Genomic DNA, 14,749 nt, shown 5'->3' with positions numbered 1-14,749 from the left:
GGGTGGGTTTGTTTGTCTTCTTAGAAGTTAAGATAGTCAGAAAGGTAAACAAAATCTATAAATAAATCTAAATCTAGATGATACAGCAGAAGGAAACCTTCGCGTGGTGCCCAGGTCTCCCTCCACAGCAGATTGACCTGCTTGGAAATGGTGAAAAGCGCCTGGCGTGCTCCTGTTTCTCTCTAGGTCTTTTAAAACTTGCAATCGCGTGAATTCTTGTCTTCTCTGGATGCTGGGCCCCTCCTAAGGTAGTCCTCTCTGCCGTGCTGATACAACAGCTGGGACTTGCATCCTCATCACAAATATACGTCAAGAAACTGTTCCAGTGACCTCATTCAACCCCTAGAGTCGTTTGGGGTTTTTTTCCCCCTCTGCGTTCAGAGAAGAGCTGAGATTAAGCAGGTGGTTCACATCCAGGGCCGTCTGTCTGTGTAGGAGCAGGACAGACGCTGGCTCTTCCCGTTGTTCTGTAGTATTGACCCCTGGAGGTGGCCATGGGGAGCCAGGAACCTGCTGTCCTCAAAGCTGCTGGAGACGGAGATTTGGTGTCTCTGTCACAAAGGACCGCGATGTAAAAAGCTCAAATCTGTTCTCTGTCCCCTGGGCATGACCTTAAATTGCAGAAGATGAGTCAGACTTAGACATCAAGAAAAAAAATATTTTTAAATCCTCACTATCATCGAGTTTTTCTGAGGCTGTTAAATGCTCTTCAAGCAATTACAAGAGTTCCGGTATGTTCTGACACTGGTTGCGTGACGTTGGTCTTGAAGACACTTGAAACTTGCTCAGATTTATTCAGTATCTTACAGGGCCTGAACTGTGAGGCATCATCTCACAGGTTCCTTCTCACGCAGAGTGGTCAGTGGGATTGACAATGGTAACTTCTGCTTTCAAGGGTGTCTCATGGGTAGAGCACCAGCCAAAGTGTCCAAAAACATGGTCCCTGTGGGACTCGGCTTGAAGCCATGTGTGAAATGACACCCAGAGAAAGGCTGTTCTTGCAACTCTGGGTCACCAGCCCAGGGAGACCGGGGGAAGAGCCTGTGTCTCGCCCAACCTTCCTGGCCACAGCATCCTCTCTGGTCCCCTCCAGGCTCTAAAAGGCAGAGCTGTGGAAATAAAATTTTTGGGTGGAAGCTCCCTTCATCTCTTTCTCCAAGCAGCTCCAGGATTAAAAAGATGCTTAACATAAAATGGGTACCAAATTCCCATCAGTGAGTAATGATTATTGATTTTACTTTAAAAACAGTTCTTACATTGCTACTTAGTCATTCCAAAGCCTTAGATTTCAGTTAACAAGTTGCCATATTCAGGAAGCTGAATATTTAATCAAGTGATTCATATCTCCTGGTGATGGTGGTAAGAAAGGGGAGGATGAGGGAAATGGACACACAGAGGCTTAAAAAGTTTTGCAGATTGCTAATAGGCTTATTGAAAAAAAAAGAAAAGCAAGAAAACTCTGGAATATTGAAAAATACAGTGGCAGAGGTCCAAAATAGAAGGGCTTTTATTTACATGACTCACTGGACTATTAGAAATGCAGTCATTTATTGGGCTAATGGTAGGTGTTGAAAATTCAGAGCACATAATGTAGTACAAAAGTATGCTGGGAATGTGGAGCGGGGTTTCAGCTGCTTTTAATTAGCTCTGTGCATTCCCGAGTCTCTCTAACGCAGCTCCTCCTTTTTCTCGAGGACAGCAAGGCGGCGTTGGGTTTATAAAGAAAAATAACGTGACCTTGGGAAGTTGGCGGCTCAGACACTGTGTACGGGGTGTCACCGCGCCATCGGCATCCTCTCCTGGAGCTTGTCGCAGCCTTTATCGCCCGCCGCTGTGTCTCGGGCTGCTGTGGCTCTGCCGGCGGGTCCAGCGGGGCTAACTGGGGCTGCCTGGCATTAGCCCCTGCGCAGACGGCTCGGTGGCAGCTCCTTGGGGTGTTTCTCTGGTTTTTGTGATTGCTGTTGACTCTCACCTGCTGAGCATCCTTCCCGTTTCATTTGAGATTCAGCAGCAGCCAGGGCATTTGCATTCAAAGACCACGCAGCTGCTTCAGTTCAACTGTGTTTATCTGTAATTAAATATTCCATTATCAATTAACCATTAATGCTTCCTAATGATTATTTGAAACCTGCGGGAGCCTCATGGTGAAAAGCTAGTAGTTAACTGCAGGTGGGCACGATGTTTTCCATTAAATGCGTAGCTCTGGCCGTGTTTTTTCTTTTCCATCAGCACGTTTCTGCCCCGACCCATCCGTCCTGGTGCTGGGCAATATGTGTTTCAGTGGGAATGAACCCTTCATCCCACGGTTTTCCACCTGTTGCCGGGGTGGTGGCAGCTGGGGAAGAGGAATTGGAAGACGGGGATGCTCTTTTCCTGGTTGTGCGAGGTGCTTTATTTTCATGAACTAACTCCCATTTAACTGGAATCAAACCCAAAAACCCCCAAACCACGCCTCCACGTGTTACGTGGTGGGTTTCCATGTGCTGGTCCCGGTGATTTTGCTGGGATTGCTGAGGCTCGGCAGAGATGCTCTGCTGCTGGGGGGCTGTTTGGTTTAGCCCGGGGGGGGGGTGAAGAAGGAAAATCAGCGTCTTCCTCTCTGCTGTCGTCATTGGTGCGTCTCAGCTGTTGCTTCGATGCCAAACCTGAGTCGGATGGGGGTGACCGACAGGACCTGGGGTCTAAAATAGCTCCAGATACCGCAACCTGACATTAACAATCAGCTGCTTAACTTCAGGAATAAAAGGGATGGGAAGATAAAAGGGAAAAAAAGGGAGTCTGTTAGACTAGAGCCCTAGAGAATACGGTCTCTTTGCATGCTGAGAGTTTGAGCAGTGGTGTATAAGGAAATGAGGACCTGATAGTGATTTCTTGGCTGATTTAGTCCTTTCAAAAAGCTGTCAATGTCTTAAGCAAATGACATACGGTGCTGTTGAAAATTTCCATGCAGGAAATTCAGGGAACCATTTTCCTACACCCTAAATCTTCTGTATTTCTTTATAGCAGTGCAAAGTGGGTGCAAAGCACTGAGGTTATGATTGATTGGTTTTCTCTGCTCCTGCTTTTTCCTCCAGGAATTGTTTATGCTATTGCAAAGGTAGCAAGAAGTGCAATCTATTAATTTTTCTAATTGATTTGCAAAGTGTTAATTCACTCAGCTGGTAGAATTCTAGCACATCGTGTATGCAGGATCCTTGGAAGTTAATAGTGGACTATTCACCTGCCCAAAGTGTATGTGTAAGTAGATGACTAGTTTGCAGGCTACTGAATCCACTTCTCAAAAGGATATGCGTGTTGGGGAAAAAAATTAAAATATAGGGGGACAGGAGGGTGAAATTCTGTCTCATTCAGGCAGGTTAATTTTGTTGTTCTCTAGTTCTTATATCAGGCAATTGAATTACTTGGCTCTCCACAGTTATGAAAGTAAAATTTGGCTCTGCATACCTAAAGATTATTTATGAGAAGCTTGACTATTGATTCAGAATGAATAATAAAATAGCCTTTGGGGGTAAGAATATTAAGTTTAAACATGTTGTCATAACAACCAGCTATAGTAACTCTCTCAGAATTGGTTTTAGGCATCCCATGTTTGATCTCAGCACGAAATATCTTTGTTTGAACTTAGTTATTTGAAAAAGTTTCAAATTAAATTGGTTCAACTGTCTTTGAGTTATCCAAGGATGGCAGAATGCCATATATAATACTTTTTTTTTAACACCTTGTATTTCAAAAGGATCTGCAAAATTGACATGAAAATAATCAATAGAGAAATGATCAAGAACAGTCTTAAACAATTTTATAGCGTAAAGAGTGTTTTCAGTCATGCTTCATAATTATGCAGAATTCAGCCACAAGATAATACGAGGCTTAAGGTCTGTACTGTAGGTGGCAGAGATGCATTAGTTATGCAGCATAATCATCCCTGCTATTCCATTAACGAGTGGAGCAGGATTACATTCCAGTTCATCTACCATTAATAAATACGCTGCCAAGTATCATCCTGGCTCCCCGCTGTTTGCCTTAGAAAAAGGTAAGTTCACCTTTGGAGGTGTTCGTTGAGTGAAGGACTTTTGAAATACTTTCTAGGCTATTGGTTCTGCTGTTGAAAATGTGTAGTAATAAAATCTGAAGTATCCTTTTGAATGGAATAGATTTCCAGGATTCTTTTACCTTCCTCTAAAAAAGCATAGGTATTGGAATGCCAATATTATTTAAATAAGTGACAGTGTATGATTAAAAAATTAAACGGGCTTTCATTAACAATAATAGGCTTCCATAATAGCTTTTGTCATGGTAGTGTTGTTCTCCTTACCATGGCTAATGCTGCCATTAGATGCCTCTGCTCAAGGATGCCGTGACTTAGGTAAACACCGTTCCAGACTAAGACTTGGCATGTGACATCTCAGCCAAGAATGATGATCCTGGAGTTTAATAAAGCAAACAGCGTAATGCTTTAAAAAAGAAAAAAAGAAAAAGGTATAAAGAGGTATGAAGAGAACAGTTGCTGAAGGACTACTAATGGGCTGTGGAGCTTTCCACCTCGTGTTTGATGGCTGTAATCTTCTCCAGGCTGGGATGGATCATAAATCATTGCTTCTTGCTGGCTATTTCCAGTAAAAGAAAATAATTCTTGCAATCCTTTCTCTTTCTCAGTTAAAATAAACATACTTTTTTCCTTTTTTCAGCAGGGTTAACCAAATCTGAAGACAAGAACTGAGTAGGCTTGAGAGTCAAGCTCATCTTGCATCCCATAGGTAGACAAGCCAAGGAATAGATAGGTGGGAACACCCGTGGGGTGTCCAGGGTGCTTTCTTTGAGCACACAGTACTCATTCAGGACTTGCTCTATTCATGTAGGAGGAGGATTGCCTGGAGGAACAGGTATTTGGGGTATAGTTCACAGTCATAATAACGTTTGGCTGTTATTGGTTGGTTTCTTGCAGGTTCACTGGTATGAATTTGCCTGCCCCGGTCATCAGCAGTAAAAACTGGCTGCGGCTTCACTTCACGTCTGACGGCAACCACAGGCAGAAGGGGTTCAGTGCCCAGTACCAAGGTAAACGCTTACTGCCTGTTAGCGCTATTCACAGTATGTGTTTAGCCAAACTTCTTATTTCTAGGAATATACAGTTAACTTCCTGCATGATCCTTCTGTATCCTGTTAACATTGATTTTTCCAGCTGGGTATCCAGGCACTGTCACGTGGAGAGCTACTGTTGGCCGTTGTTGGGAGCGCAAGCACTTGTGAGCTGTGGGGAGATCCAGCGGAACACGCTGTGTGGGATGTGGGGAGACGGACAGGGAGCCCCCAGGCCAAGGGTGGACCCACAGAGGCTGTGTCTGTCTTTACACTGAGCCTGGTTCTAACGAGGTGTAAACCGTTCTGTGTTTACTGGCCATCCCTAGAAGGATGGATTCAGGATTGGGATCTTAAGACGCCGTTGAGGGAGATGCTTTGGCCCAGGAGTCAGGCAGAGAAGAGACTGTTGTGTTCTGAGGTTTGTAGGCAACTGTAGCCAACCGCAGTTCAGGGCATCCTGCTTGGGACCAAATGGTCGCCAAATCGGGTGGGTTTGAGTGGATTCTGTTTGCACCGTCCTCTCTGGGAACTTGGAAAGGCTTTGGGTGCCATGGTGTGGCGTTGCCGGCTCGGGAGGCAGGCTCAGGGAGAGGGAGAAGGAAGCAGGGAAGGAGCAGGAGTGAAAGGCAGTTCCTCGCCCACCCTCCAGGTTTGTGTCAGAGCAGCCCAGCAGCTTTCCTCAAAAGGAAGAAACGGGGCTGTGAGAACCAGTCCCGCAGCCCTGGACTAACGGGACCAGAGGAGTTTCCTTTCATAAATCTGCAAACTTGCCCTGTTTGTTTGTTCTCTGTTTATGGAACCTGAGCAATGTTGTCGTGGCCTCGACATGGGCTCTGCTTTATAAGTCACCATTGTTATTTAACTCCCATTGCTTTCCTTTAACATATAAATTACTTAAAATTATAAGAAAAAACCCTTTGTTTTTTCTGTAGAAGACAAACGACTGCATGCGGCTGATGGCTTCTGGTATGACATTTTCCTTTGCAGTCATGATTGCTGCTTTCTATTAAAACACCTGTCTGAATCATCCTTTTTTCTTAAATAGAAAAGTAAAGATTAATGTTATAATTTCCTCTGATTAGATAAATGTCAGGGGGCTCTAATCTAGCGCACGCCTTAGAAACTGTTTTGTTAGATAAAACGAACTGTGCTTTTGTGTGTTGAGTGTTTAAAAGATGAACTTAAAACTCTGCTCTTGAAGTGGCGTTGGGCAGAACCTCCGTCTGGCTGGCAAAGGGAATCTTGACACTCATTCCTCACACACTGGCTGGTTTTTGTGGAGTTTGTCAGGTTCTTTCCATCTGTTAGGAAAGATTTCAATACTTAAAGAAAAAAAAAACACACAAAAAACCAAGAAACAAAGCAAAAAAAACCCTGGGATAGAGGCAAGACGTTTGCAGTCAATGGCATCTGTGTCCGTAGAACAGTATAGATGCCAATCCAGTGTCAAAAAACTCAGCAGAACCCTTTTCAGAGGAATGTAACCGTGTTTGAACATAAATATTGTAATATATGAAATGGGATATGTAATGCCCTATAAAACAGAGCAACTAAAACGTGTGTTTCAGCAGCAGGGATGTAAGCAGACCCCAGGGCTGTCCAAGAGAGGGTTAGGCTGAATTTAACTTGTTTTCTGAAGACATGTACGTACATCATTCCTTAACGTTCTGTGTTCTCCGAGTCAGTATCTGGCTTTGCTGATAATCTATATGAAAGTAATTTCACTTCCAGCTTGTTTAACATTGATACCCAGCTTTAGCAGAGCGCTGCCTTTGTGTGTTCCCTTTCAGCTCTTTCTAATCCATGCCCTAGTTTGAAAATCTCTCCATGAATGCAAAAGCAAGGTTAGATGTAATCAGCCCGAATACAGGTTTTCTTTATGTTGAATACAGTAAACTTGTTCCCTTCCAGGGAGAGTTTAAATATTTTTCCCTTTCCTTTTCCCTTTTATGTAAGGTGAATCTTGCATCCTTGCAAATACTTTTCCCCCCACACCCTGTAAAAGCCAGTCGAAGGAACTGTGGAGAAACCAGTCCATCAATCTCTTTATCTTCCTCCCACTCCTGCCTTATTTCCCAAAAAGGGGTACCTGCAGGTGGTAAGAAAATAAGGTAGAAGTGTCTTAGGACAGGTGACAGTGCGGGGGCCAGAAGCTGGTTGTCCCCCCTCATCCCCTCGTGAGGAGATGATGGAAAAGCTGCTGAACTTAGCACCATGCTGAACAGATTCAATAGTGCTCGGGCTGGTGGAGTCCATCTCTCTATGTACTTTGTTGCATAAATTGGATCCCAAATTGCTTTTTAGCTGACGGTTACCACACACAATTGCATCTTTTCTTGATATCCCCACCCTGTTCCCTGCCCCTTCTGTCCCCCACCCTCAGGTAGAAGGAGAAACGTGGGCAAGTTCCAGCCCATGGCACGGGGCAGGACACCAGCAGCCTGTAATTGCTTTTAATAACGGGCTGGTGAACTATCTCCTGCCCCACATGAATGGCTTTTGAGGATATGTATGTATTTACAAGTACATGGGCTTAATTTTTGATGTATCTGCCCGTCTCCAGCTGGCATCACAGCTCTGGGCTGCAGAGGGGCTGCAGCCCGGCCGGTCTCTGCTTTGGTTGATTACAGGGGGCATGAACCAGGCAAGGGCCTCCTTTTGCTGGGTGCTGGGCACCCGTACGGGAGTTTCAGAATGGTTGTGTTGGAGGGAAGCTGTTTCTTTTCACCTCCAACCGGAGGAAGAATCCCTGTGACCAACCTGCCGGAGTGTCTCGATGAGGCTGGAGCACCCCAGCAGGAGGAGCAGCGGTTGAGGCAGGTCTGCACCGAAGAGCGTTCCCCCAGCGAGGGGAGCGGAGCTTCAAGGAATAGATATTTGCTGAAATGCTGTTTTAGGGAATTAAAAATAAATAAATGTCTCCTTAAATTCTCGTTTAGAGCAACATGAAACGGTTTAAAAGAAGCACCCCAGACTGCCTGCTTGCTGGAAAAGCTTTGTAATGTCATCTTTCAAATTTGACAGGACACCGAGTATTCCATTAGATCTATCAGATACGTGTGAGCAGCAAAACCCTCCAGAAAACAGAGGAATTTTCTGTTCATCCAATTATCCTGACACAGTCCTTTGTAGTACTGTTCCGCATTCAAATTTATAAACAAAATAGATTTTTATGTACCGGATTTCTGAGGGCATAGAGTAGGAGAGTTGTTCTTATTTATTTTTTTTTTAAAAAAGTGAGTGATATTGTATTCTGACTTGTTCTAATCTAAATGGCGCGATTTGTAGAGCTTGACTTTCATCATTATGTCTCCATGTCGCAAACAAAATGACGGATTAAGAGGAGAGTATAGAGTGATCTCTCTTTATCAATTACTGTTGAAAGAGGCGCGATGCAATTAGGGGAGTGTATCCTTCATGGGTAATGCAGTTTAGTCTCTGGATTTTAGGATTGGTGCTTCATAATGAATGTCTGGTTTCTGCCGCTTGTTTTCATTACTCTGGGTGTTTCGGAGCAGCCTTTCCATTAGTCACAAATTTGGAGTGGGGCTGTGTCTGTTGGCCGGCTTCTGGAAGGCAGGAATGGACACGGGGGGAACCTTTGTTATTTAGCGTGTCCTTTTAAAAATGTGAATTGTGTGTGATGTCCAGGTGTGCTGAAGCTGAGAACTCTCCATGCCCCGATGGCTAATGCAGGATAGAGAAGAGAGATAAGAGAAGAGAAGGCTCCAGGGAGACCTTACAAGGGTCTTCCAGTACCTGAAGGGGGCGCTACAGGGGAGATGGGGAGGGACTCTATCAGGGAGTGGAGCCATAGGACAAAGAGTAATGGTTTTAAATTGAAAGAAGGGAGATTGAGATGAGATCTGGGGAAGAAATTCTTTGCTGTGAGGGTGGTGAGAGCCTGGCCCAGGTTGCCCAGAGAAGCTGTGGCTGCCCCATCCCTGGAGGGGTTCAAGGCCAGGCTGGATGGGGCTTGGAGCAACCTGGTCTGGTGGGAGGTGTCCCTGCCCAGGGCAGGGGGTTGGAACTCGATGATCTTTAAGGTCCCTTCCAGCCTGAACCATTCTACGATTCTATGGTTCGGGGTGTTCAGCAGCCCTGGGAAATCGATGGGGGTTGCTGTAGTTGTGCCCTGAGGAGCGGTGCTGACCCTGCCAGGGACGCGGGGTCCCCTCCATGGTGCCAGTGCATGGCACCCACCGGCCATCAGAAAGCTTTGCTTGTGCTTTGTGGCCGCAGGGTTACTTCATCCTGCAGAGATGAACAGAGCTCTGCTTTTCGGTGTGCAGAGAGAGAAATGTTCACTGGTAATTGTGTAAAGTAACTTGCAAGGGAAGTTACGGAGAATATAAAAATGGAAATTATTTTTATAAAGCTGCTCTCCTACTGCTGGTGCCCCAAAGCACTTTACAGAGCGATGGATTAGATGCTGCAAAGTCATGAGCCCTTGTACACCCTGCAATAGCTCAAATTTAGCTGTAGAGAGCTGGGCTTGACTGTGTTTTATTGACTGGGAGGGAACATTGGCTGCGACTATGGGGTTATCCCTGTGCTTGCTTGGAAAGTGCCAGAGACTCATTAATGGCAGCGTTAGGGAGGGTAAGCAGGATGGGACACCCCGGGGATGGTGTGAGCCCCAGAGTTGGCCAGAGCCCGGCCAGCCCCGCCGGGGTGCCATCCCTGGGGATGGAGTGTGATGGGCAGGACGGGATGGAGCGGGGCAGCCTCCCCAGGCAGCAGGAATTCCGCTTTCCCCACTGGAAGAGCCCTTCGGGGGCCACGGAGCTGATGCTGCTCCCACAGCACTGGGCAAAAAAGGGCCAGTGGCTTTGTGGAGAACATCATCGTGGCCACGACCCCTCTGTTATACTGCAAAAAGGCCTGAAAGAGGGACTCTTTCCACTCCCCATGGAGTGTTTTGGCTGCACAGGGAAGGGAGCACGTGAGGCACCCCGTTATCCCATCACCTTCAGTTCTCGTCTGCGCTAAAGCCATCTCTGTTCTAGTTGAGGCCAAAGTAGGTTCCAGACTTGCCCAGAATTTTTAGCTTCTGTAGCCCCATGACCTTTCTTTGGACCCTTGATACAGTGCATTTGTTAAAATCCTTGAGGTCAAACAACAGATATCCCAGAATTACCATACCGGGACCTGAAGGAATATGTGGCTCTTCGGGGCGTTCTGAGACCTGCTGCTTTTCTCCTTCTGCATTTGCAGGTGGATTACAGTAAAAAAAGACATAGGTGTGTATTAGATTTGCTTTGAAAGTGGTGTACTGTTAATTATTTTTCCGCTCTTAAAAATATAAGGCAAAAACCTCCCAACAGATTAAAGATACTAATACTAGTAAGAAAGAGAGGAACAACGTAAGCTTTTCTTCATGAATATTTTTTAAGCTAATGTGGACCTCAGTTTGAAGTTACAACTGCTTTATTTAAAGAGAAATGAAAAAGCTGTAACCAAACGATGCAGGAAAAGCTCCAAGCCAGCATCCAGCTCCGAAAGCGCTAATGTAGGTAAGCAGCAAGGAGTAATGCTTGACATCTCCCCGTCTGAAGCTCCTGCAAACAGATGTTATAAACAGATTTTATTTTTTTTTTAGGCCAGAAAAGCATGATTAAATAAAGCCCTGACTTGTTAGTTAAATCAGGAAATTTTTTTGACAACTTTGTCTTAGAAATGTGCTAATTTAGGGATGAAAGTACGACAAGATAAAGAACAAGGAAAGAACAGTTTGAGGTGGAAGATAGACTGGTTTTCTCCATGGATAAGGACTCGCTCACCAGAAAAAGGATCCTATAAAGTGATTTGAACATCACACTTCCTGATGCAAAGTTACTCTTTAACTACTTTAACCTAAAATATGCCAGTAAAAATCCTACTGTGTGTTAGTTAAAAATACCTGTGTGTGTGCTGCAGGGAGCCGATGTCTCTCTCTGCCAGAATCCAGGTGGGTTTGACAGGGCAGGTTCTGTGCAAAACCCTCTTGGGCAGAGGGAGCCTCGGTAACAGCCCAGTCCAGATAATAGAAACAAATCACTGGACACAGAACTGTGAGCCAGTTCTGGGCTCCCCAGTTCAAGAAGGACAGGGAACTGCTGGAGAGGGTACAGCAGAGGGCTACAAAGATGATGAGGGGCCTGGAGCATTTCTCTGATGAGGAAAGGCTGAGGGACTTGGGTCTTTTTAGTCTGGAGAAGAGAAGACTGAGGGGGGATCTGATCAACGCCTATAAATACTGAAAGGGAGGGTGTCAGGAGGATGGGGCCAGTCTTTTCTCAGTGGTGCCCAGTGACAGGACAAGAGGGAACGGGCACAAACTTGTACATGAGAAGTTTCATCTAAACACAAGGAACTTCTTTCCTGTGAGGGTGGCAGAGCCCTGGAAGAGGCTGCCCAGAGAGGTGGTGGAGTCTCCATCTCTGGAGACATTCAAACCCCACCTGGACACGTTCCTGTGGGACCTGCTCTGGGTGGACCTGCTTTGGCAGGAGGTTGGACTGGATGATCTCCAGAGGTCCCTTCCAACCCCATATCATTCTGTGATTCTGTGAGTTATATGGGGAGTTTTCATATTGCCAAGAACAACGGGGCTCTCTTGGCGATGGATGGGTGGATGGAAATCTTGTTGCCACCCTCATGTGTTTTCTCATCTCCTGGGTGAGGCTCAGAGCGGGGAGGTGAATGATCCACAGGAGCTCTGGTAGTCACCACGTGCATTTTAGCATTGATGTGCCTGTGAGTCTATAAATTTATAATTGTCTTTGCTAATAAGGTTTTAATGGTTTTAATAAAGTTTTTAATATGGTTTTAATATGGCCCTGTTTTTCTGCTGTTTTACTGCCTTTTTGAGTCTACTATTTACGCAGATCGTGTGCAATTTGCAGGTTGTGGGGTGTCTGAGCGCTGTGTTCCCGTAGGAGCCGAGAATGGCTTTGGTGTATAATGTATTCACAGAATAACTGCATCAGTAAAACCGGGCGACACTAACTCAGCATTTCACTGGCAGGATCCCTGAAGTTTCTTAGAGCTTCCCTTTTGTCTGTTTCCCGTTTTCAGCTCGTTAAGGAAAATGGCCTGGTTACGGGGGGATGGGAGCTGTGTGACTGATTTTTATGGGTGAGCTTGGCTCAGGTCCCCAAGGAGACCGGTCCAGACCTAACGCGGTGAATGAAAAGGGGGGGCCCTGATGGTTTTGAGGGGTCGGGATGAGCTGTCGGAGCCGTGGGGGGAAGATGCAGGGTCTCCTGCCAGGTGGGTTGTGTACAACCTGTTGCTTCATTTTGTTTTTAAATAAGCCCTAACGCTTAGCTAAATCTTTTCCTTGTCTTTGCTGTTTTAAATCTCTCCCTGTAGTCAAAAAGCAAATCGAACTGAAGTCCAGAGGGGTGAAGCTCATGCCCAGCAAGGACAACAACCAGAAGACGTCAGTGTGTAAGTTTTTTGGCTGCTCCTTACATTCTCCTTGTATAATGATCTCCTTGAACATTTCATTTGACTTTCCAGTAATCTCTAAAACCTCCTCCCTCTTAAAAGTTTTAATGCTTTTCCCTCTCTTCCCTCTGCATTACCGCATCACTTCAGTGCTCTATTCACAAGCATATACTAACTCGGTGAGGCGGGAGCGGAGGGGATGGGTGTGTGTGCGTTTCATATATACTGTATGCTTCCTGCCCGGAGACACGCTGGGCTTCTTGACGTTCTGTCGTGGAAAGCGTCAAACTGCAAACAATTTTGAAAACGGAATTAATGTTACTATTGTAAAATTAGGAGCGGGGATAAGGAACCACACAAAAAAAGAGACCTCTTAGAAAATCTGTGGGGGCAATAGCAGTCTCTCTCTCTTTTTCTCTTTGCTTTTTGTTTAGTTGTCCCTGCAGAAAAATCGTATCACTGCTGTGCAAGAGTTTATAATACTGATTTTTATGGTCTCCCTGTTAGTTACTCGCCTCCAGCGTTTCCAGCGGTGGATATCTTAGAGACGTGCTCAGAATGTCACTCTGCCACTGGCGTGTTTCCCCGTGCAATGAGAGAGTCGATGAGGTCCATTCACCTCTGCATTAGGTTCTTTTCAAATCAGAAGCAAGACTCTTAGTTTCTCTATGCTCTGGACAGACGACTGGGCTCTTAGGGGGACTCTAAGATTAAACAGGAAGGATCCGAATTAACTTGAGTTTATATTTTATATAAATTCAAGTAGGAGCAAAATGCGGCATTTCTTAGAATAGTTTTTAGAAGAGAGGCTGTAACTGCTCGTTTTGTTGCACAGTCCCTTACACCCATCAAAGAGGTCCCGTTTGGATATTGCCTGAATTTTGGATGCAAAATTCACTTAAAAATGGATGAACTGAATTTAAAACGTCACTCGCTGTCTGTCTGAAATGAAAAGGGCTCACTTCTAGGCACATAGGCGAGTGCTTATAGTCTCAGGTTTTTCAGGAGCAAGGCCCAACAGGGTAACTAAATAGCAGGGAGTAAATTGCCCAAAATCTCCAGACCAGAAAATGGTGGGGTGTGTTTAGAGAAAATTAATTCAATTTTAAGAAAAATCACTGTATGCGAGGTGTTCCTGGTCCTATGGTATATTCTTGCCAAGAAGAATTTAATTGTAATAAACATTTCAGTTCACTTGCCTGAGAATGAAATTCTGTGGGGAAAATTACCACTGGCTTTGACTGTGTGGGTCCTAGAGGCGAAAGGCTGTGTTTGGGGTGGGATATCTGATATCTGGGATATTGGGGAATGCGGGAAGGGAGTCTTCACAGTGTTAAAAACCTTAGCCTGGCTTGGAGTCATTAGTTTACTGTATATAAACATTCTGGCATTGCGAATATATAGGATTCCCATTTCTCCTTCCTGGGAAGACGAGGCTGCTTCCCCGTAGCGGTTGTACCTGTCGCTAACGAATGTCGTTAATGACCGTTGTCAGCTTTATCCCTGCTGGGGGCTCCGGGGAAAGGCACCCAAGGCTGAGTAGGAGGCAGCAACGGAATTTTCCTTCCAGCACATCCTGCTCTGTCCCAGGCGTGCTCCACTTCTGAGGATAAAAGCGTAGGAAGTTCTTGTTGCCTCTGCCCAGTTTGTCCTCACCCAACGGAGAGCAGGCTCCAGTCGTCAAAGCTGTCGATTCAGCATCTTGTGTAGTGCTAATCTTGTCATATTTGATAAGGCAAAACAGAGCGTAGGAGGGCAGCTTAGCCTGAAAGCTATTAAGCTATAATAATATAGATGATGATAGCACTGTGGCCCAAATTCCTTTCCGTTACCCGTGTGGTGCTCGCCACAACCCTTGTGCCTTCAGCTCCCTCCGTGTGCGCTGCTCTCGGCGAGGTCTGGATTGTAAACCCCGATTAACCTCTATCTCGCACAGCCTCCTGCTGTCACGCTTCCCTCACAGGGAATTGGCAACTTCAAAAATGCTGATGCCGGAGAAGATGTCTCCAGAAAACGGTTCATTTTCAGGAAAAGGAGCCCAAAACGTTATCTTCTTTTTTTTTCCCTTGCTTTTTTGATGTGCATGGCTAGCCATGCCCCTTCCTCTCTCAAACTTTCATGGGCTTATGAGTCTGCATATGCATCAGAGATAATTACACAGGTGGGACAGGCTGATTAAAGATCTGAGAAGTTCGCTAGTGTTGGTCTTACTTCATCTGGCTCAAATATCAGAAAT

General features: G+C 45.5%; 1 protein-coding gene across 1 annotated transcript in view; it reads left to right on the top strand.

The window, feature by feature from the left end:
- The window catches only part of CSMD2 (CUB and Sushi multiple domains 2), a 290,338-nt gene that overhangs the window by 118,214 nt on the left and 157,375 nt on the right, over positions 1–14,749 (top strand). The window contains 2 exon segments of the mRNA XM_074162076.1: positions 4,943–5,055; positions 12,436–12,513. Coding sequence (XP_074018177.1) covers positions 4,943–5,055; positions 12,436–12,513 — 191 coding nt within the window.

Source organism: Numenius arquata, chromosome 21 (genome assembly GCF_964106895.1).
Source record: "Numenius arquata chromosome 21, bNumArq3.hap1.1, whole genome shotgun sequence".
NCBI classification, from domain to species: Eukaryota; Metazoa; Chordata; class Aves; order Charadriiformes; family Scolopacidae; genus Numenius; species Numenius arquata.
This window is presented reverse-complemented; position numbering and strand designations above follow the sequence as displayed.